General features: G+C 40.5%; 2 protein-coding genes across 3 annotated transcripts in view; both read right to left on the bottom strand.

Annotated features, from left to right (window-relative positions):
- Window positions 1–10472, bottom strand: part of rftn1a (raftlin, lipid raft linker 1a) — a 32663-nt gene extending 22191 nt beyond the window's left edge. The window contains exons 1-2 of the mRNA XM_018750340.2: window positions 10328–10472; window positions 4827–4976 (exon numbers count right to left, since the gene is read on the bottom strand). Of these exons, the coding sequence (XP_018605856.1) occupies window positions 4827–4971 (145 nt within the window). The 5' untranslated portion in view covers window positions 4972–4976; window positions 10328–10472. The remainder of the gene's footprint in view (window positions 1–4826; window positions 4977–10327) is intronic.
- Window positions 10473–12022: 1550 nt separating this feature from the next.
- Window positions 12023–20578, bottom strand: dazl (deleted in azoospermia-like). 2 transcript variants are annotated; one of them, XM_018750237.2, is made up of 10 exons: window positions 20422–20578; window positions 18530–18652; window positions 18366–18457; window positions 18146–18197; window positions 17990–18056; window positions 17491–17630; window positions 16768–16851; window positions 15937–15987; window positions 14003–14070; window positions 12023–13423 (listed from the first exon to the last, which is right to left on the bottom strand). In XM_018750237.2, the coding sequence occupies exons 1-9, from the start codon at window positions 20422–20424 to the stop codon at window positions 14026–14028; spliced, it is 657 nt and encodes a 218-aa protein (XP_018605753.1). In that variant the 5' UTR covers window positions 20425–20578; the 3' UTR covers window positions 12023–13423; window positions 14003–14025. The 2 variants fall into 2 exon arrangements, with proteins under 2 accessions (XP_018605753.1, XP_018605754.1); XM_018750238.2 differs by having other exon boundaries at window positions 17990–18053.
- Window positions 20579–20937: the final 359 nt, after the last annotated feature.

Below are 20937 nucleotides of genomic sequence, written 5' to 3'. Positions count from 1 at the left end.
AGAACCACAAAAGAACAATTTAGAAAAAGACCAATTGTTTTTTTTTTTGCTCCTCCTGACCCCCCACCCTTGTGTTCTGCAGCCAGTCACCATGGAGACCATGAATATGACCACACAAAGTCTCAAAGAAGAAATACTTTACAACACAAAGAATTGAGATTCATTTCCTCAAGACACTGGTCTCGGTGCAGAGAGGCCCAGAAGCAACCTTCATGCATCAGATGTGTAGGCACCGAGAGGAAGGAACTGTACTGACTTCTCAGTTTCCTGTTGATGAAGACCATGTCAGCAGAGGCTTTCTTGCTTTGATTTAGTAAGATGTGCAACATGCCTAATAGCGCTAATCCTTTATCAAATCTTTTCATGTATCCATCTGCATGGAGAGAAATAGTACAACTTGTTTAATTATATATATATAAAATGCATTTTGCTGTCAACTAATGGTGGAAAGTGGAAATGCAGACCATTTTTGCTCCGCAAGAGACATTTTAGAAAATAGTGAGGAAAATGCAATCAAAGGTAAACTTGGATAAGTTCGTATCTTCAAAAAAAAAATTACACAGATGTTCGCAACAAAGTGCAAGTGTGTGTGTATACGTATATATGTATGTATACACATACAAACACTCCTTGAGATGCACCTGGACACATCACAAATGATGTAACCTGGGGTCATAGGGTGTTTTGGGTCTTTAAACATCACAAACCCTCATCCAGGCATTCCTAACCAGGGTTGATCAGATCCCACCCTGTGTCCAAGTAGTGCTACCTTTAACCCATTGCTTACCTCCCCTGATCCCCAGCCTTAGCATCAGCTTTAATAACCCCCCCAACAATTGCCTGTGATCCCCAATACACTCTAAGCCCTATATAGTGGTCAACATGCTTCTACAGACATGCTCCTTATTCTCAACTTTTAAACATCAGTGTTCTACCAGGTTCTTGTATTTGATTTTCTTCCTCTACGTAGCCTCCTCCATGCATTCTTCTCAAGTAACTGTAAACTCCAACAAGACAACTTGTTTAGAAGCTTCAGTCAGCAACACAATGTCTAGTCTTAGTAATGTCTCTGAGATGGAGGCTAGAAATCTCAGTTGCCTTCCTAGACCTGGGCATTGATGGCTTGAAACTCATTCCAGCCCACATGATTAGCTTTTCAATCCCTGAAAAATCCACCAACTTCTTTGGACACACATTGTCGTCACCAAGTCATTCATAAAAGCTCTGACAGGTGGATGATTCATGGCCAGAGCAAACAGGGTCACAAATACAATACAACCTGCACTTATCTTGCCTTCTACAGGCCCTCTCGTCTTGTCTCTCACACCAAAAATCACTGTAGTGACCCAGAATGAGACCTTTTTTCTTGCTTGAAACGTGGTGCTACACTCATATCTTCACCAGTTTGTGTAGTATGAAGCCATGGCATTTGTCAGATCAAACCAAAGCAACGATAAGTCTACTATGTTCTCACCTGCTTTTCTAATAAAATTAGTTGTTATACCATAATGTTTTAAGCACCAGGTACCCAGGCTGGGGGTTCCTCTTTTTTCACAGATGTTTTAATATATGCAATAGTGAGGAAGAATGTTGAGCAATAACACAGAATAACAATTTACCTCTTACACTAAGATGATAAATAATTCTGAATGGGTCTTGGGAAAAATTCCAGTTTGTTCCACGCCCATCCTAGTTTCACCCCAAAATCACCCTAAATGATAACTTGTCATAATGTAAATGTTGTGAAACACATTAAATTAGAATACTAATTAATTACATTCTTTTAAATTTTATAAATTTGTGTGATACATGTTGATCAGTCATTTATCATTTGTTTAATCTGTAATTGGTCAAAGTGCCCTCAGTCTGCCTTCAGCATAAAGTGCTACACAGCAAGAATAAAGTGGATTGTATTATTTAGTTCATTTGATCACATCCATTAAGCTTTTTAAATCACACATGTCTGCTGAGCATTTTTTTAAAAAATATCATACACATTTTTTTTTTTTTTTTTAAATTGTGCATGCCCGAAAAACTTTTCTGAATTGCGCGCGGTTATCGAAGCAAATGTACCAAAACACAACTGAGTGTACAGCTCTCACAATACATTGAATCTCACAGTGTCTCTTACACAGCCACTTGGCATCAGTTTTCAAAAGTAGTCTACACAACAAAGTCAATACAGGAAAATTCAGATCAATTAATAAGTGGTATTAATAATACATAAAAAAAATCTGATAATGTGAGACCAGATAACGGGGATGAGTGTATGTGGAGAGAAGACTTTCTAAATGACATATTTTATAAGCTTATATATTTTTTTAAATCTAAAAACTGAAGAATTTCATCTTAACAGCAGCACTGCTATTATTTCATCTAAAGAGGTATGTTGCTTGGTCAACATATATATTAGCTTGTTGACTGGAACTGATTTGTGTGTTAATAAACACAAAAAATACAGTGTTGTTTCTAAAAATAGTGTAGTTTCAGCTAACAATCTGCATTCCACCAAAGTTAAGTAAGGATACTACATCTATTTGGTGAATTCAAATCCCAGCAGAGACCCTCATACTGCAGTTTTAACAAGGTACTGAAATGAATCCAGTAAATACCAGCAGCAGAAAGGCGTAAAGGCATCTGCAAAACTAAATGAGAAATAATGTACCCAACGCCAGGGACATTAGAGCCAAGTATACATTCAATCACAAAATGACTTGAACTAACGGCAAGCAACTGTTACTGGAAGCTGACATCATTCTAAAAGCAGTGAGGGCCTAAACAAAAATACTGCAGTATGCATGCTGCTGCCTTCTGGCCACAATAATATCATTAATGGCAGCAGAATTAAATTAAACCACGAATCTGACCATGAATTCTTTTCAATGTCACCTACCCTTTGGGACAGCCGGCAAGAAATGCTGCATAAATCCCCTGTTCTCAAAAACTGTTGTCCCAGTCTTCACAAACAAATGGATAATCCTTAAAGAATTACACAAACATGCACACATTCCCACACACACAGACACATATTTGTTTACATATCATAGTACTGATGTCACAGTGACACACTTTAATACAATAAAAAAAAAAAAATCTAACCTCTCACCAAAAAAACTCGAATATACAAAAAAATTAAAATAACACAGCACTAAAAAAAAAAAGAAGTATAATCATCGGCATTTTACATTAAAAGTGTCCCCATAAGTCTAGAAAATCATGTAGCCAAACACAAGCTTCTGTTGTCTGTCAAAAACCACAAAAAAAACCAAGAAAGCATCCTGGCTATCACTATGATGCTGACTTCACCGTCAATGAGCAACTATGTCAATTCAGTGAAATATGAGAACCCAAAGTGTTTCACATATAAATGATCAAAGTGTATGGTGCAGAGAAAACAACGAAGCAAGTAATGATTTCTATGAATTTTAATATGCTTTGATGAAGTTTTGTCGCCTTAGATCCATTGGCAGAAGACGCAGCAAATGAAATAGTTTGGAGTAGCTTTATATTATGTACTTACAGGTTTAATAAGAAAAAATCTTTTTCCCAAAAGGTAAAAAAAAGGACAGTAGAAGCATATGTGCAGGACAAAACAGTTCTGATTCAACAGGGTGCAGCTGTACTCCTGTACCACATGCAGTTATTCTGTTCTACATTAATGTAGCATGATTTGGCTTTAGTATTTTGATATATATGAATGAAAAGTAAAGCACACCAGTGTGAGAGTAGAAGAGTGGTAATTAGTAGTTTGGGTTCTCAAATTGTGAATGTGGGGCATAAGTTTGAGTGCTAGGAAGCTGGTGAAATCACTAGAGTTGACTAATTGTAAACATGACATCTCAAGGCAATTGCCAAAGCAGAGGCCAGTGCTCTGAGGGCAGAGAAGCCTCTACCCTTGTGTTAGAAAGAGAGAGATTTGAGAGGATTCCCATTAGCATTTCTCATAACATCCAGATCAAATATAAGGCGTTGAAAGAGGGACTGGTGATTATGCTTCTCATTAACACCGACTGATGTCACATCTCCTGTACTGGCGCAAGTGGCAAGAATGCTTATTATAGTTAAAAACTGCAAACAGGCCTCTACCTCGAGGGCCTAACAGAGAGGGATTTGTTTAGATGTACTTTAAATCTCTGAATAAGTCTAGACTCTTTCTGAAATCTTCATCAGATAGCAACACACCTGGAAGAGAGCACTATTCACCCATTTTTCACCTACAGTCATGTATTAGTCACTACGCAAACTACCAGGACTACCTATACTTGCTCTTTGAGTAAGTACAGGTAGTCCTTGACTAACAAAAACTCAGGCTTATGATGGCTGTTCCATCAATCTTATTAGTTCATCTACCTTTTTGAAGTGGGAACTAAGGGAATATGGTCAAACTTGAGTTCCAGGACATCTTTGACACAAATGAATACCATCATATCATGAGGGTGCACAGCAGTCTGAGGTCCAGTTTTAAGAACGGACTTGTTTAAAATAATAACAACATTAAGCTGTTTAAACCACGAGTGTTACAAATGGAGTTATAACACAACTATACATGTCATAAGAATAAGTTAGATTTGCTTCTTTTTGTTGATGACAGGAACCATAAATTTTAAAGTTATCTAAACCTCCCTTCTCATACTGTAAACCAAAGTTGTAAATGTAAACTAAAGAACAATTATACTGCATACTACATACAGTAACATTTAGATGATTAAATGCTTGTGTAAATAAAAATAAATTTTAAATTAAATCAGTAAGAGCGTGTTTACATTATTTAAAATGGAAACTGGTGATGTTTGGAATGCGTCTAGTACTTGGAAGGGATGACCCACCTTCTGTGCCCAAGAGAAAATCTAGGAAACGGTAGGCGTAGACCACTCCGATCTTGGTCTGTACCTGCGGCCGCTTAAGGGTGGAGTAGATTTTCCCTGGGCTGTTGTCCTCTGACCGCTTCAGTTTGGGCAGTCCACAGCCCATTTCACCTGTATGGAAGAAGGATACAGCAGGTCTGAATGGTCTGAATTCTACCAGTGGTCTGTACTTTTTTCTTTTTTAAAAAGACACATATATGCACTCTGCCTCCTTCAGAACACATTTCCTTGAGCTTGAAGGCTGTGGGGCGAGTAATCCTGGAGCACATCTAGGCACTGCCTTCCTTAAATGGCTCCCTTCAAAATCCAACACAATTAATCAAAGCCCTAGGGCAGCATGGTGGCACAGCGAGTAATGCTGTTGTCTCACAGTGCCTGGATGGTGCGAGAGGATGTGGGTTTGATCCCTGCTCAATCTGTGTGGAGTGTGTATGTTCTCCTTGTTTCTGCATGGGTTTCCTCCGGCTGCTCTGGTTTCCTCCCACAGTCCAAAGACATGCTGTTCAGGTTCCCCCATAGTGTGAGTGACAGAGTGTTCCACTGATGTATGGATCAGCAACCCATTGTAAGTAGTGTATCTAGCAGTGTAAGTCACCCTGGTGAATAAGGTGTGTGGGCTGGAAGTCGCATTGGAGACAAGTCTCTGCTAAATACATAAGTGTAAATTATAAGAACACGAAACCCAAAGATGACATGAAATGGAAAGCCTCCGCTTCTCCCCGGACAGGTGAGTAACACGTTTCTGTACAAAAAAACACTAATAAAATAACGTAGACAGATTTAATTGATAAAGCTCTCAGAAAATAAAACCGCATATGTTGGTTTCACACTTCATGGAGGTCTAAACCTGTCCCTCCTAGGATTAAATTAGCAAAAAGGAAAATGAAACAGCAGCAAATGGAGCCCCAGAAAGGCCACTGGCATGGTTTTCCCACATTAATCCGCTGTGACAGTTCAACTGGCTCCAGCCGTGGCGGGTAATATACCATTGTGTACACCTGATTAAACCTAGGGACTGGCTGACGATCCAAGCACTTTGTTGTGTTCACGTCTGATTACACCGTGCCGATCCCAGCAATTGACCAGCTCGAGAAGATGAGATTGAGCCAAATGCCATTAGCAAGGTTGAACACGTGGAATGAAAAGATAGGAAGTCAATTTCACAAAATTCACGGTTCTAACAGACTCTAATTAGAAACTACGATAAGTCACATGCAGCATTTGACCGAGGTGGTGACTTTAACTTTGCTGCTTGTAGTAAGAGAAAGCCCTGGTGACAAATGACACTAATAAATATTTATAAAAGTTACAGTTTATAAAGATGAATAAAATCCAACTTACATGGGAATTTTGCCATGCATAAAATTTATAAACATCAGTGTTAATTTATAAACAAAGTCTTTTGTGTATACACTAGTTGATCTTAATGAGAACCACATGTTCATTTCTGTTGGTTAAACTATAACCAATAGATTACAGATCTTGTTTTAAACCAAATGACCCAGGAGCTGAACAGGATATTTAATATGGATGAGACATTAAAATCGAACCGAGCAACATGTGAAAACAGGTATTTTGGACTGTTTTCATTCCTTTCCGTAGCTGATAGCGAGAAATTTTTCAGATGACGTAAAGACACATTTATACCCTCTTTCTGAACACTTTATAGTCTCATGTAACGTTTACTTAAAATATTACTTTGTTTAGTAGTTCCTTTTTCTATCAAGCAAGGTGCTGTTTATCAGTCAATACAGAATGGTATTAGCTAAGCAATCCTAGAGAATTATGTTCTAAACAAGAGGAGCTGGCTTCCTGGGATTTTATGGTAAACTGAAATCAGAAATAGATTCATGACCTCATTTTATTCTGCTACAATATAAAAGAGCACAAATTATTTACAAGTAGAAATACTAATCACTTTTAATTTTGAAAGACTTGTAAGAAGTAACAAAAACAAAGTACTTACCTTTTTTAATTTTTTATTTTAAAAATTAACTGCTTTGGTCAACAGGGGTGTGTGTATCTGTCTGCCAGGTGGCCCACTTTGTTATCTAGTGACTTGGGAGGAGGGAAAAAAGTGGAGTGCAAGATGGTGGGAGGTTGAAGTAGAAAGCTTCATGTGCTCATCTTACAGAGACACTAAGGAAGGTGAGATGTTGAGAAGGGTATATTTAGATCAAATCTGAAAATGCAAGGTGGCAGCTGAAGGAATGGTAGACTCTCTTTTTGCCCCAAAGCCAGGCAGACCAAAATTTGGGTCTACAGGTTCAATTCTCCTCCTCCGTGGGTGAGGGGAGGGTGGGGCAATGGCAAGGGTGGCACAACAGCAGTAAGAACCTCAAATAGCCTGGATGACAGAAGTACATGAGACAGCTGGTAGCATAGTGGTTAGAGTTGCTGCCTTTAACTCCAAAGATTGCAGGTTTAATCCCCACCTCTGGGTGTAGTACCCTTGAGCAGGGTACTTACCTTAAATTGCTCCAGTAAAATTACCCAGCTAAATTAATTGTAACCTTAACACTGTAAGTTGCTTTGGAGAAAAACATCAGCTAAATGAATAAATGTAAATAGCATTTCATATCAGCCCCCAAAAGGAACAAAGCATGGGAACAGACAGATTAAAGCTGTCAGAAAAGCAGATGTTAACGATAATTTAACATAGAAATGTTAATTTACTGTACATTCTAAAGATATTAGTTTTGCCCTTGAAGGGCCACTTATCTGAGAACTCAACTGCTTTTTTTGTAGCACAAACAGCAAACAAATTACAGTAAAAATACTTTAAATAGGGTGTTCCTTTCACTCTTACACCACAAGCTATGATGTGTGCATTTCTGTAAATGCCAGAATAAAAGTGTGCAGACAGACAAAGACACTGCAAATAGATCTACAGTGAGCATCTTAAGCCTCCAACTGACGGACCGTTAAAGGAAAAATGCTGCTGCTTGATGAAAACAACCACTTCCTGTGGAACATGTCAACTGAGAAGGAAGACAGCTTCATTTTCATTTCTCCTTCCTGCCAACACTCCTCTGGTTTTCTCTCCTCCCCTGTTGGCTCATTCCTTTATTTATCCCATCTCCTGAAATTTTTCTCTATTCATTCTTTCCCTACCACCATCCCTTTCTTGCCATTATTTTTCTTCTGTGGCCTTGCCACTTAACTCTGGTTTTGAATATGAGAGAGGCAGGTTTTGAGTAAATGGCAAGACTTTTGGAAAGAACTGAAATGTAGAGAACTCAAAAAAAAAAAAAAAAACAGTACTAGGAATAAAAACAAGCACAAACATTATGTAGATTAGCAATCACACACAGTTGTGAGTTTACCATAACATCATATTGTCCTGTGGTTCTCAACATAAAACTACAATTAATTTCTGGGAAAAAAAAAGATGATCTGTTTGCCAGATGAAAAGAAAACACAGTGAATGGAAGTATAAACAGATCCATGGTATGCTTCTCTACTTTTTCACATTCTTCTATGCTATTGGTAGTAAGGACCATGACAAGGGCCACCCTCAAATCAATCACAATGAATCCTGTTCATATTGTCAAGATGCAAAAAATACATTACTGCCATTGGGGCAATAAATACTCCACCACATTACATGGTATAAAGCTACAGTCTCTTCTTTACTCCATCTTTACTTAAAAGTTACTCTATGGGCTAAATAAATTTAAATATAAAAATAAAAATTCTGTATGTTGAACTAGACTGGCAACTCCCATGGAATGATGTGAAATAAACATTTAAAAATAATGTTTAGACTATTTTAATCAGACTATGGTGTACTGATTAAGAGTGTGGATGTGTACACTAAATGTCACCCTCCCCACCCAAATGTGGTACATATCAGTAAGGTACTCTATCCTGAATTGCTACAGTAAAATACCTGGCTATAAGCATAACACCTGTAATTGTTCTGATAAAAGCATCATCCATTATGCTGATTAGCTGAGATTGTGCCCTTTTAATCACAGGTAAGAATAATATGAAAAACAAATATGCAAAACTCCATGTTAGACGTTTCTTATTCCAGGCTTTACTAGGCTTAATCAGAAAACCTTTACACAAAATACACACCTGCTATATATAATTTATACCAGTAACAGCAGGACCAGAATGTGCAGAAAGAGCTGAATCCAAAGTCCTACCTTTTCTTACCAATAGAGGACAAAGAGCCACCTCCTTCCAGGTGCAATATTGACATCTCTCACGAGGACGTGATCACCTGAGGTATCACCTGTAGTGCATGCTCCCCCCCCTTTAAGTGTAGCTGAGACACACCACATTCCTTGTAAAAACCTGATGGAAATCTTTCTCTCGTTTCATATGTGATTTTAATGAACAGTTGAAGCCTTGGAAGCTGAGGATGGCAGCTTTTCAATATAGGTTTTAGCCAAACTAATGTCAGCGCTTGAAAGCACTGGAAAAGGCCACATGTTGAAGTTAGTAGGAAAAATTATTGCACAAATACATTTACTGTATTCATTTTAGCACAGGCTTCTCTCCAAAGGAACGTACATCTCAAAGAACAACAGGGAAAAAGTACATTACAAGGAGAGATCTGAATGTAGACACGAGATTCTTGAGTACAGTCAAATTATAAGTGTACATCATTACACGAGTAGCTCCATACCATACACGGATTGAAACAGTTACTTTATGACAGCTACAGATTACCACAGAGCACAGACTAACCGTCGCTTAACGGAAAAAGCAGCTCACAGGAATCTCGACAAGCTTCTTGGAAATAACTTCTGAATTTAGTGTGAAGAAAAAGCTCAAAGACAACCGTTAAAGTATGATTTAAAAGATGCCCCAAACATTTGCCGCCTGCACGAAACAGACTAACTCTGCAGAAATTTGCAGAGACTGACCGCAGAGATGTTTATATATACATATAAAGCGGTTAAAAACATTCTGAAACTATGTGCGAAGCTCTCATTATGATGATGTCGCCACACTTCACAATGTTCACAGTTGTATTAAAGGCGAGTTGCCTAGAAAAGGTGTGTAATGCGTCCGTAACCGTCCTTGCTTCACCAGCTCGGGAGGGGAAGCTTTCGCGGTTCCAGCTCGCGCGCGCGTATCGGGACAAACCGCGTGCTTCCCGCTCCTCGTTCCTGCCGCGGCCGCGGGCGGTCACGCGCACGTGCTCGCGCTGACACCGACAGGCTCACAAATTCGTAAATCGACACCTGCCCAGAACATGTCAGGAAATCAGAAAAAGCGAATCATTTTATAATCCTTTCCATAGCGGCTCTTATGCAAATTCCACCCGAACAAAGGTGCACCGCCAGTACAAGAATTACGGCTGTACTCGCTTTCAAAGAAAACGAAAAATGCAATTCAACATGAAGCGACTAAACCGGCTAACTCTTGGAAAGCGGACGCCTGCCGGTGTCGCACAAACATTCCGTCCGTGTTCAATGAGCCCAGGCGAAGTAGGTCTGGGGTACCTGTTCGGGCTGCTCCGAGTTCGGGTGAAGGGGTCGGGACGAGACGTCGACCACACTGCGAGTCCGGCAGCCGCTCAGTACGCACACATCCGGCGACCGCTTTCTTCCAGCCTTTACCTCAGGGAGACTCGTCTGCGGCGGCTGTTATTAGTCCCAGTATCCTTCAGCGAATACTCTCCGCCTCCTCTCTTCGGTTAGGTCACGCTCGAAGTATGCCCGCGCGCTGCGCTTCTTCTGCAAGCCCGCGAAAACCACATCCTCTGACATCCCTGCAGCCTCTCCCCCTGCTGCGAGCTCGAAAGCCCTCCGCTCGCGTCCCCGCCCCTCGGCCCCAGGTACCGGTCCAGCCTGGGCAGCGGCGAAGGGGAGGAGGGGGGAAACGGGACCGAGTGGCTACACGAGCGGGGAGGGGCAGCGGAGAACTCAATACCTGTCGGACTTCAGTCAATGGAACAAGAACCTCTTTATACGTACATGTACATTCACACAAACGTGTGCATTTCCCTTTGGCCAAACATCAGGGTCCAAAAACACAGGACTTTCACAGCCCTGCTGTCTCTTCCTGGGCTACCCTTCCAGATGCGAGTTCAAGCCCGCTCTCTCTGCATCGAATGTGCCTGGTCCTCCTCAGCGCGCCTGGGGTTGCTTGAGCTGCTCCTATTTCCTCCCAGTCTTCTGGGAGTGCTGTGCCTTCCAGGGCGTACCTCACCTTGCACCATATGCCTGTGGGAGACCACCGCTACCCTTTACAAGGTCATCGATAACAGATGGACCCCAGGTTCTCGCTCCTCAACAGCAAAGGGCGCAGGAGAGCCGGGTGGACCGAGCGCCATCCGGGGATGGGACGTGGCTGCCGGCCGACAGAGCACAGGAGACAAAGAGCCAACCGTGTAAGAGGAGGGAGAACAGGGGACATGAGTGCTGAGGGTACAGCAACAGTGGATGGACAAAAAGAAAAGGCAAACATGGGACCCAGGAGCTGGCACCGTACCACACCTACAGGCATCACCAGCCAGGGGGCTCAGGCTGAAGATTAAGTCTGTACACAAATGTATATTTTATAAAGCACAGACGAGACATATGCATAATTCAGCAAGGTCTGCCTGCAATGGGGGCAGCCGGCTGCAGGGATGAACGTCTGCACGACACCTGGCCACCTATGCAAAGCAGACGTTGGAGGACGACACTGGGAGCCTTGGTGATCTTTCGTGCAACTGAAAGCCATTTCACACAAATTCAAGATCATAGCACCTCCGTCGGAAGAGACATGGGAGATTAGAGTTTTCAGTAAATTAACTAACCAAAACTTTAGAGGCATGGTTGCTATACTTTGTGCCTAAACCAGCTTTTCCCTCTTCTAAAAAAAATAATTCTCCATGAGTCAATCCTGAAAGCATAAGGTACCATGGATGAGAGACTACAGGACAACTGACACAGACAGTAAAGGCAATTTAGTCTTCAATTTACGTGAAATAAATTTGTGGGAGGAAATGTAAAATGATTGAACCCCCAGTCCAGGATCTGCCATCACCATCTTTATTTAATACTGGGATGCTGAATCTTATATTTTGACCTTTACCAGATATGTGGTTGTGTGGGAGGGGGTTTCAAAAAAACCAACTCGTTTGAATTGATTTTAATACAATTACAAAGTCTGATTACAATTGATGCCTTAACACTTCTCAGGAAAAATACTTCCTGCAAAAACAACTTTATTGCAATTTCTTTTTAAAGCAAAAATAGCTAACATGAATGTGAATAACTCAAGTTATAATTCAAACCATAACATGAAAGGGACAATATGCTCTGTTACCCCCCAATGAACAAGCGTGGGCAAAACTCCTAAGAAACGCTTCCCTGGGCAAAAGATACAATGCAGAACGATAAGCCAGCTCAACATCAGCTCCAAATGCTACATATGACAAATGCAAAACACTAAAGTTAAAGGCTACCTGCTAATTACAAAAAAAAAGACTTCACAATTTCATGCCTTGCTACTTGATACTGCATTTCTATTTTTTTTTTTTTTAAACCCCACCCCCCTCAGTAAAAAGGTACTTTTCCTATGGAGCCAGCAGATGTACCTGTAAACATAGTGACTAGCTCAGTCAAATAGAAGACAAACTTTTCCAGGTACATACTCATCTTCTCACATAACCAAAACAAACTCACTGAAACCAAACTTCAACTCTGGCTAATTAAATTGAGCCCAACACCATTTAAGTGTAAAACACATAAAGTGGTGATTACAAAATGTGCAAGAAAATGTAAGAACAAAACTGTCAAATTGAACAGATTGTGTTATCTTTATCTCAAAGTGGGTCAAAACAAAGCATCATATGACAGTATTTCACCCACAAGGGTAGCTGTATTAAAATGCACCAAAAACAGTCAAGTGTAAAATGGTTGCAATGATTTGTCCTTTATACAACAGGCCATAATTTGTATCTGACAAAACCAAAATCAAAGCATGTTTGATCAGCGGCACAAGAGCTCCATAAGAAATGTCAAAGTTGGTACCATACACAAATCTAGTGATTTGCAATGTATAATATAATGAGAGCTGCTGGCTACCACACATACTTGCCAACTGAAACGCTGCAAACAAGTGAAACTGCAGTATGCTTTTACAGTCTGAGTAATTGTTTTCAAAAATCTTTATCCCCCCAAGAAGCAGAGTTTAACAAAATAATTTCAGATCGGCATCATTCCAAGACCATACCAAATGCATAACTGAGCACGAGAGAGTTTCAAAGACAAAAATAAATACCACAAAGACGAGTTTTTAAAAGTCTTTAAAGGTAGGAAACAAACCACAAATTGAAGACAGGCAAACCGTGACATCTTCCTGCTAATGGCACAGCATATGTGAGGCTCTTTAAAAGCCCCAGCTGGAAATAAAAACCCCGGTGTGCCATCTCTGGGTTTAATGTCGAAACCAGCTTGAGCCAATCCTGTAGTGGCACACCTCACCTCAGCATGTCAGGATGCTCCAGACGAGCATCCTAGAAACGAAGAAGTCTGCATGGTTTCCCCTGGATACAACTGGGGGGAGACGGGGACAGAGGCTTTTTAGCCAGGTTAGGCACCTGCTCCCTGTAAAATAGAAGACATTGGTTGTGGAAGGTTACCATAAAACAGCCATCATCAGGACAGATTAATGAGAAAATGTGCAAGCCAAAAACAAAGTTTGGCATGTCCAACATCACACCAAAAAAAATACATTTGAATTATCTGAAAGTAATTTAATGCACTTATGTTAGGTAAACTGTTTTAATCAATCACTGCCTAAACAAGCAGAAAAGCCATCTCATTTCCAGGTGCAGCCAACAGTGATGCCAACGACATGATAGTAATGAGATCTATTAAACTTAAATGCTAAACGTTAAGCAAAGCACCACTTTACTTCACTCTGATGCCCTACATATTTCCAGTCAACAGCAAAAATATGAACTTAACAGAAATGGTTATGTGATTGTGGAAATACCTTTGCTAGAGAGATTGGGAACTTTCATGCAGTATGGATTGTTTTATCAACTGATCTGACAGTTGAATGCTGGTGTTCTTTTAACAAAAGCAGCTCATATGAACACAATTACCCAAGACTGGGGGGGGGGGATCTCAGCCCAGCACAATTTCAGTAAAGCTCAATAAAAGCAGTAAATAGATACTTGCCTCAGAGCAATAAAGGGCCTGGATTACAGTAGTGTCAGCAGTGTCTGGACTCCACAGTCTACCAAGTTCTGGAAACAGTACATGGATGTGAGCAAGCTAAACAGAACTTATACTAAAAGTCGTAGGTGGACAAGAACCAACTTCACATGCATAGGCTAACCAGTGGAAAGAAAAATTAATTATGGGGGGAAGAACTAGCAGAGAAAACTCACAAGCACAATCAATATAGCACATTACTTTTCAGATTATATAGCAAATGTTAGAAAAAAAATCCATACCTAGTGCTGCAAACCTGATTACACTGCAAGTCATTGAAAAACGGTGGTGTTTAATTTTAACCAACATTGCCCTCAAGTGGCAGCAATGTGAGCTGAGGAAACTTTAAATTAGAAATGCCAACAAGATTCTGTGAAAGCCTGCACAATTTACTAAAAGCTGAGAAATCTCAGAGGGTGTCATGTCAATAACAAACCTAAAGACAAACCAAACACCACCACTTTCATTATAATGCATGTGTAATAACCTAAACTTTAGTTCAAACATGAAACTGCAATTATGCTTTCCAGGGAAGTCGAACATTTATCATGCCTCAAGTGTACAGGTTTTTTCAGCGTAATTAATATTGTACCATTTTAAATCTCAGTAGAACATTAACCATACTTCACAATTAAATTTCACAGATGAAGCAATCAAAATCATTGTAAGTAGTGTATCTAGCAGTGTAAGTCACCTTGGTGAATAAGGTGTGTGGACTAGTAGTACTACATAGTATCTGTTCTAAGTGACTTTGGGGGAAAAAAGCATCTAAGTGAATAAATGTAAATGTATTAAGTAATGAAATCTCCACATACTCATGTGTTACCATTCAGTTTGGAATATTTTCCACTTTAAACAGTGACTTAACTGATCATTTTACTTGCATTCACTGTAAAACTACATAATTAAGACTCACCCCTGTACAAATGAAGTGAACACAGTAGTGGAAACAGCAATATCATGTAGATGACCATCACCACCACCAAAATTCTCATTCTTTTTAAAGACAAAAGGTATAGCAAAATCTAAAACTTGCCACTAAGGTTCAGTGACATTATAAACACACATTGAGTGTATAGCTGATGCTTCATTCTGGTGTTTGCGAAACCACTTGCCATCTGTGTGTGTGGTGAGGTTGTCTTGAAATCAACCATTGTGAGGAAATGTTTGCACCAGAGGACTTCAGGTGACTTGTGGATTTTGTTTCTCTGCATAGCCATATAATGGCCCACAACTCCAAAGAAACACTGCCTATATGACTAGTGATACACCATCAAGTTTAAGAGAGAAACTGGATTATTACAAACAATTCAAATGTAGAACAGACCGCACTCAGATCATTTTACCACTTGCAGAGTGCTAGCCTTCATGTATATGACTCAAGATTGTGCATTTTGTTGCGCTGGACTTCAACGCAAAATGTGTGAACAACTGTAGAAGAAATACAAGTTCTACAAAACTTACACCATTGTTTAAGAGTCAAGTGTTTAAATTGGGACAATTTGACCCTTATAAAAGAAGTTTCAGTCATTTATGCCTGGTTGTAAACTATTTTTATCCATGGTTTCTGATACCCCCTCAAACCCTAAGAGGTTTCTCCTTGTTTGAAAGTGCCAACTACATCAGACTTCCCAGTGCCACAGCTGTGACTAAGCAACAACTCGGGATCGTTTCTACTCTTTTCAACCACTCTGATGTTACACGTTTAAGTGTTGATTTCAGGCCATTTATAGCTGACACATACTGGTAATTAGCATTCAGTGTAATGGGCCACTTATGTACCTGCTTTGTGACTGACTTCAGAGACTAGCTGTTTTTCAACCTGTATTTTCAGTATTTTGTTCAGCCCCATACAAGTAAAGGGAGTGCTGAAACGCAACTAAAAGGGAGCCTCTAACCTGATTGACGTGTCGGGTCATCTGCTCCCCAGTCCATTGTGGAGAAGCATACTGAAACGGAAAAAGGCTATTAAACACCTTATACCGGTATACACCCACAACACAGTATTTTCAATGAGAATCTGCAAGACTGGGTAGCACTACAGGTTCAACTAAGTTTAAATCCCATCTTAGTCTGTGTGCAAATTACATGATGTCCTCCCCATGTTTGTATGGGTTTTTCCCAGGTGCTCCAGTTCCCTCCCACAGTCCGAAGACACGTTCCAGGTAAACTTGTGATTGAACTGCCCCGTGTGCCCTGCTGCACATTCTTTCCTGGGTTACGCTCTAGACCACCATAAACTTATATTGGAGAAGAGGTGACTGAGTCGGGGGGTATTCCAATACATACTCACTACCTCAGATGAAAATTTACACAAATAATCTTTAATTTAAATACCCAGAAGGCTAACAAAACATTACACACCTTGCTTAAAAATAGTTGTGATCAGGAAGTTATATGAAACTTAACATAAAATTCCTGAATATACCTGACAGGCTAATAATGAATGTTAAATAACACTTGTTCTTGGTTTAAAAAGCAACACATGCTAAGGTGCAAATTAAGTCCCCGTTGATGAAATCTTTTTTTATGGCACTTCCTCCTGCTGCCATATGCTCAGAGATTAACCTCCCTGCTGCATGCTTAATAGGTTATGATCACATGGCCTTGGGCAACTTTTGAACACAAACAGGGTCACATGTCTGAGCCCTGTAAGGCAAATGTTTTATGGTGCATGCAAGTGTCCTTGCCAAGTTTGTGAGGCAGGCCAGAAACAGCCAGGAGTTTACCTGGTATGCGTAGGCAGTCTGCTGTGAGTAGCTCATGGGCATCTGAGGGATCATCACACCCGGGAGGTTGGAGTATGGATATGGCTGAGGAGAAGAGGCCTTCAGAGATTGAGCAAAACTAACAGCAAATTGATGTTCCGTCTAAGGAGCATTCTTGCAATATTCATGTTTGAACACCAAGAAGGGGCGGATGGGGGGGGGTCCCCATGTTCAAATTCATAATACACACCAAAAATTCTATTCAGAATGAAGTGGTTTTGAAAAAACAGCCTGTTTTGAGCAAAAGGTTCTACATAACCAGAATTTAAACCTTACGATTATAGATGTCCTGCAGTTCTGTGTCACCAGGCAAATGACATATTTAAAAATATTAATTTCATCCTTTTATCCAAGGCAACTTACAATGCAAAGTTTGTATACTGAACTACTTTCCAGTTACATGTTCACAATTGGCTAATTTTTTTCCTCTATTCATTGAGGGCTCAGAGGTACTACAGCAGCAGTGGGGATTCAATCCTGGGTCTTTTGAGCAAAAGGTAAGGGCTGTAACCGCTATGGTAACAGCCGCCTACGAAGCATCCTTAAGCAGTCGAAATCCAGCAACTCTTTGAAAGCAATACACTTCCACTGCTACAGAACACTAACCCTACTATGTGCCAAGTGGCTATTAAGAAAATCCACTTTGGAGGTCTGCTTTGCGGAGCCAGGTGGCAGAAGCACTACCTGGATATACTGACTGCTTCCATTCAGGATGCCTGTGGGCTGTGGCACATTTCCGCCCATTTGTGTACAGCAGCTGCAGTACAGGTAGGGGGGTGGGCTGACCCAGGGTGAGGGTCCTACCATGTGAGACTGGACCAAACCTGTAGTGGATACAAGCGCACCTCAGGAGAAGAAATTTTTAAAAATGTCAAGCTACATTAAATTAAAATGCATGAAAATACCTTCACTCCACAAAACTCCTATTCAATATGAACTGCTGTCCAATTCTTGCACAACATTCATCCAACACACGATGTTCCTCATCTTAGTGTTCAGTAACACTGAGAAGAAACTAGATATGAGCTTTAAACACTGCAGAACTGAACTAATATGGTACCACACTGCTGTTCTGTGTTTTACTGCTAAAAAGAGATGGGTGTATAAACATCTCTCAATTTGTAACAAACATTCGTAACATACAACACATTGCGAGAAAAAAACAACAGGGAGACACACTCACGTGAGCTTCGCTCCTTCATGATGGCTGGGCCCAACTTCAGCTTTCTCCCTTTGAAACTTATCTGCTGCTACAGAAAGGACAAAATACGCAAGTCACACACATCACGCGTACGAATTTTCATCCGCAGCTTCACGGACATTTTGGAAGTGATCTTACTTCAACAATGGTTTGAATATCCACATCCTCATTGAAAGACACAAAGCCGTACCTTGAACGAGAAGAAATGGACTAACTCGGCACAAAATATTAAACACGCAAAAATTAAAATGTTTATAAACAGTCCAGACCACTGTTCATCAAGACTATACAAGAGAATAAAGAAAAAAAACTTCAATAGGTTGCTGAAAAGGCAAATTTGTGAGAGCTCAGAACTCACCCCTTGCATATGCCTCCACGGTAGGTGATTATCTTGACCTCCTTCACAGGACCATATCTTGCAAAGAAGTCCTTGATTTCATTCTCATCAACCTAAGATCACAATTAAAATATAATGCCTCGCCTCTACAGAGATGGATATAAGATATTTCAGCATTTTCTTACCTTCATATCAATTCCTCCAACAAAGAGTGTGTTGGGTGTCATTTTACCTTCAGGCAAAATGTACCCATTTGACAGTTTCACCGACGGTGACGCCTGACACCCGTTTTTGGGTCTCTGTACTTCCTGGCAGAGGGGAAAAATGCAATTTAACCTTAATTTCAGTGGAAGGACTAACAAAAGCAATTATTCATGTAACGGTGCCAGCAGGTGGCATAGCGGTTAGAGATCCACTGAAAAAAGCTTGAGGTTCCAGTCTTCACCCCCACTGCTGAAGCCTCAATCAAGGTACTTGCACCGATTTGCTCCAGTAAAAGTGGCAAAGCCTTACAGACAGCAACCGTTTTTACCCAACACTGCCTGTTGCATTCAAGAAAAGCATCAGTTGAAGTAAAAGGAAAATGGACAAATTTGCCATTCTAATGAATGTGAACCACAAATATATGGCAATATTTCAATACAAATTTTAAAAAAAATAAATTAAACCTTTTAGTGTTCAGTACTCTAGATCCATTTGACTGAATTATTCATTGTGGTCATTACCCATGGTCAATGGGAATTTGTCAGGCGCCAGAAGCAATGGTCAACAACAGGTTTGGCATCTTCAGGTCAATGAGTGAGTCTAAACTGATCGCCCTGCGATGGACTGCCATACCATGCAGGGTGTGCCCTGCCTTGTACCCCAATGGTTCACAGGAATAGGCTCCAGACCACTGGGACCCTGCATTGGGCATACAGTTATTGACAGGAAATGACTTCAGTACAGACATCTGAACCCACCCTGCCTCCACTACTCCACCACATTGCCTTGGAAAATGGGCAACGAGTTCATTTGGTTCAGACTTATTTGCCCGTTTTTACACATAATTACAAGTAATTTACCTTTTTTTTTTCTTTAAAAAAAACACCCTTTGGTGATCAGGTAGCTTATACAGATGCCCCTCAATTTACGATTTTTTTTCCCACTTTATGATGGTGAGCTGGCCATAGAGATTCAGTTCAAATTTGGATTTTTTTCCCTTTCATCTGTGGTTCCATACTCTCGCGCTGCTGGGCAGCAATCCGCATTTCCCAGTCTGTAAGACGGTCGCTATACAGATCCCCCCCACATTGGGTTTTGTGCATCCATGATAATTTCACAGAAATACCCATCTGTCTCTACTACTAGTGGGGTGGTGGGAAGAAGAGGACAATTACTCTTGAGGAGAAACTCGAGGTAATTGGCTACCCAGGATGAAGGCGGCAAGGCCGATTACGATTGGTCCATCGCAACGTAACGCCGTCGTAAGTCGGGGACCACCTGTACGTAGGTGTCTGTAGATGAACACGAAACATTCACCCGAAAACCCACCACTTCACGACATTTTATTGAACCTGAAAACACAAATGTAACTACTTTAGAAGTAGTAAAAAAATAGTCTTAAGTATTTTTCTCTCACCTTTGTTTGGCGAGTGAACTTTTCACGATTTATTTCCCCACAGCGAACCAGTGAGTCAGTCACGAAAAAGCGAACAATTCAATTTAATGTGGACAGCTAGATGTAGCTCCCAGTTATAAATATCACTTTATGTTTAGATAATATTCTGATCTTTTTAGCGTCGCCTGAAGGGACAGGTGCAGCAAGTTTGCGAGGAAATCAAGTAACGGCTTGTCAACTGAACAAACAACCTTTGCCCTACAATCGAAAGACGACTATTTTTCGATACGTCCAATTAATACTAATTCTTCACGAAAATAATTCTTAATAAACTAACCCAAACCAGACGGAAAGTTTTCCTGGGGAAGGTCAAATTTGGGCAGTTAGTTTACGAAATCCCGCGTTTCGGGGAGCTTAATCATTAAGTTCATCATTAATAATAATATAAAAGCAGCACATTATAGCCCAAACACTTACCATTTCTAAAACAATTAAAATAGCAGAATAAATTAGTCACTCTCTACCCTATAAAACTTTTCTTTGTTTTAGTCTCTGTTTTTTCTGCTCGTTGAGTACAGACACGAACAGCCCGTCGAAGCGTAATCGACAGCGAAAAAAGCGTCTTCTCCCACAGTTTTCGCCAACCTCATTGGAAGGGTCCAATAACCGCGTCAAGACTGGGGGGCTCCCGTTTCAGGAACGCAACTCTGTTTTTCTAATAATTCGCTCATTTGACTTCGGGTTACTCACACAGTGAAAAATATAATATTAATAATATCAAAATGTCTGTTAAAAATCGCGGATTTTGTCTTTCTCTTCAGCTGCTTGGTTATTTGTGATCGGCAAGTTTGCATTTGCACCCCTGTCGCGCAACGACGGAGAAAATGGAATCGTCCTCGTGAGAAAAATTACAAGTAAATAAGCGCGGGCAAGTGCACGATGGCGTCGCCCAAAATGTCGGCATGTAGGGAAAGTTTATGGTATCAGTTAGCT

The sequence above is a fragment of the Scleropages formosus genome, chromosome 23 (assembly GCF_900964775.1).
Source record: "Scleropages formosus chromosome 23, fSclFor1.1, whole genome shotgun sequence".
Taxonomy (NCBI): domain Eukaryota; kingdom Metazoa; phylum Chordata; class Actinopteri; order Osteoglossiformes; family Osteoglossidae; genus Scleropages; species Scleropages formosus.
The sequence above is the reverse complement of the archived record's forward strand: the minus strand, read 5'-3'. Positions and strand labels throughout refer to the sequence as shown.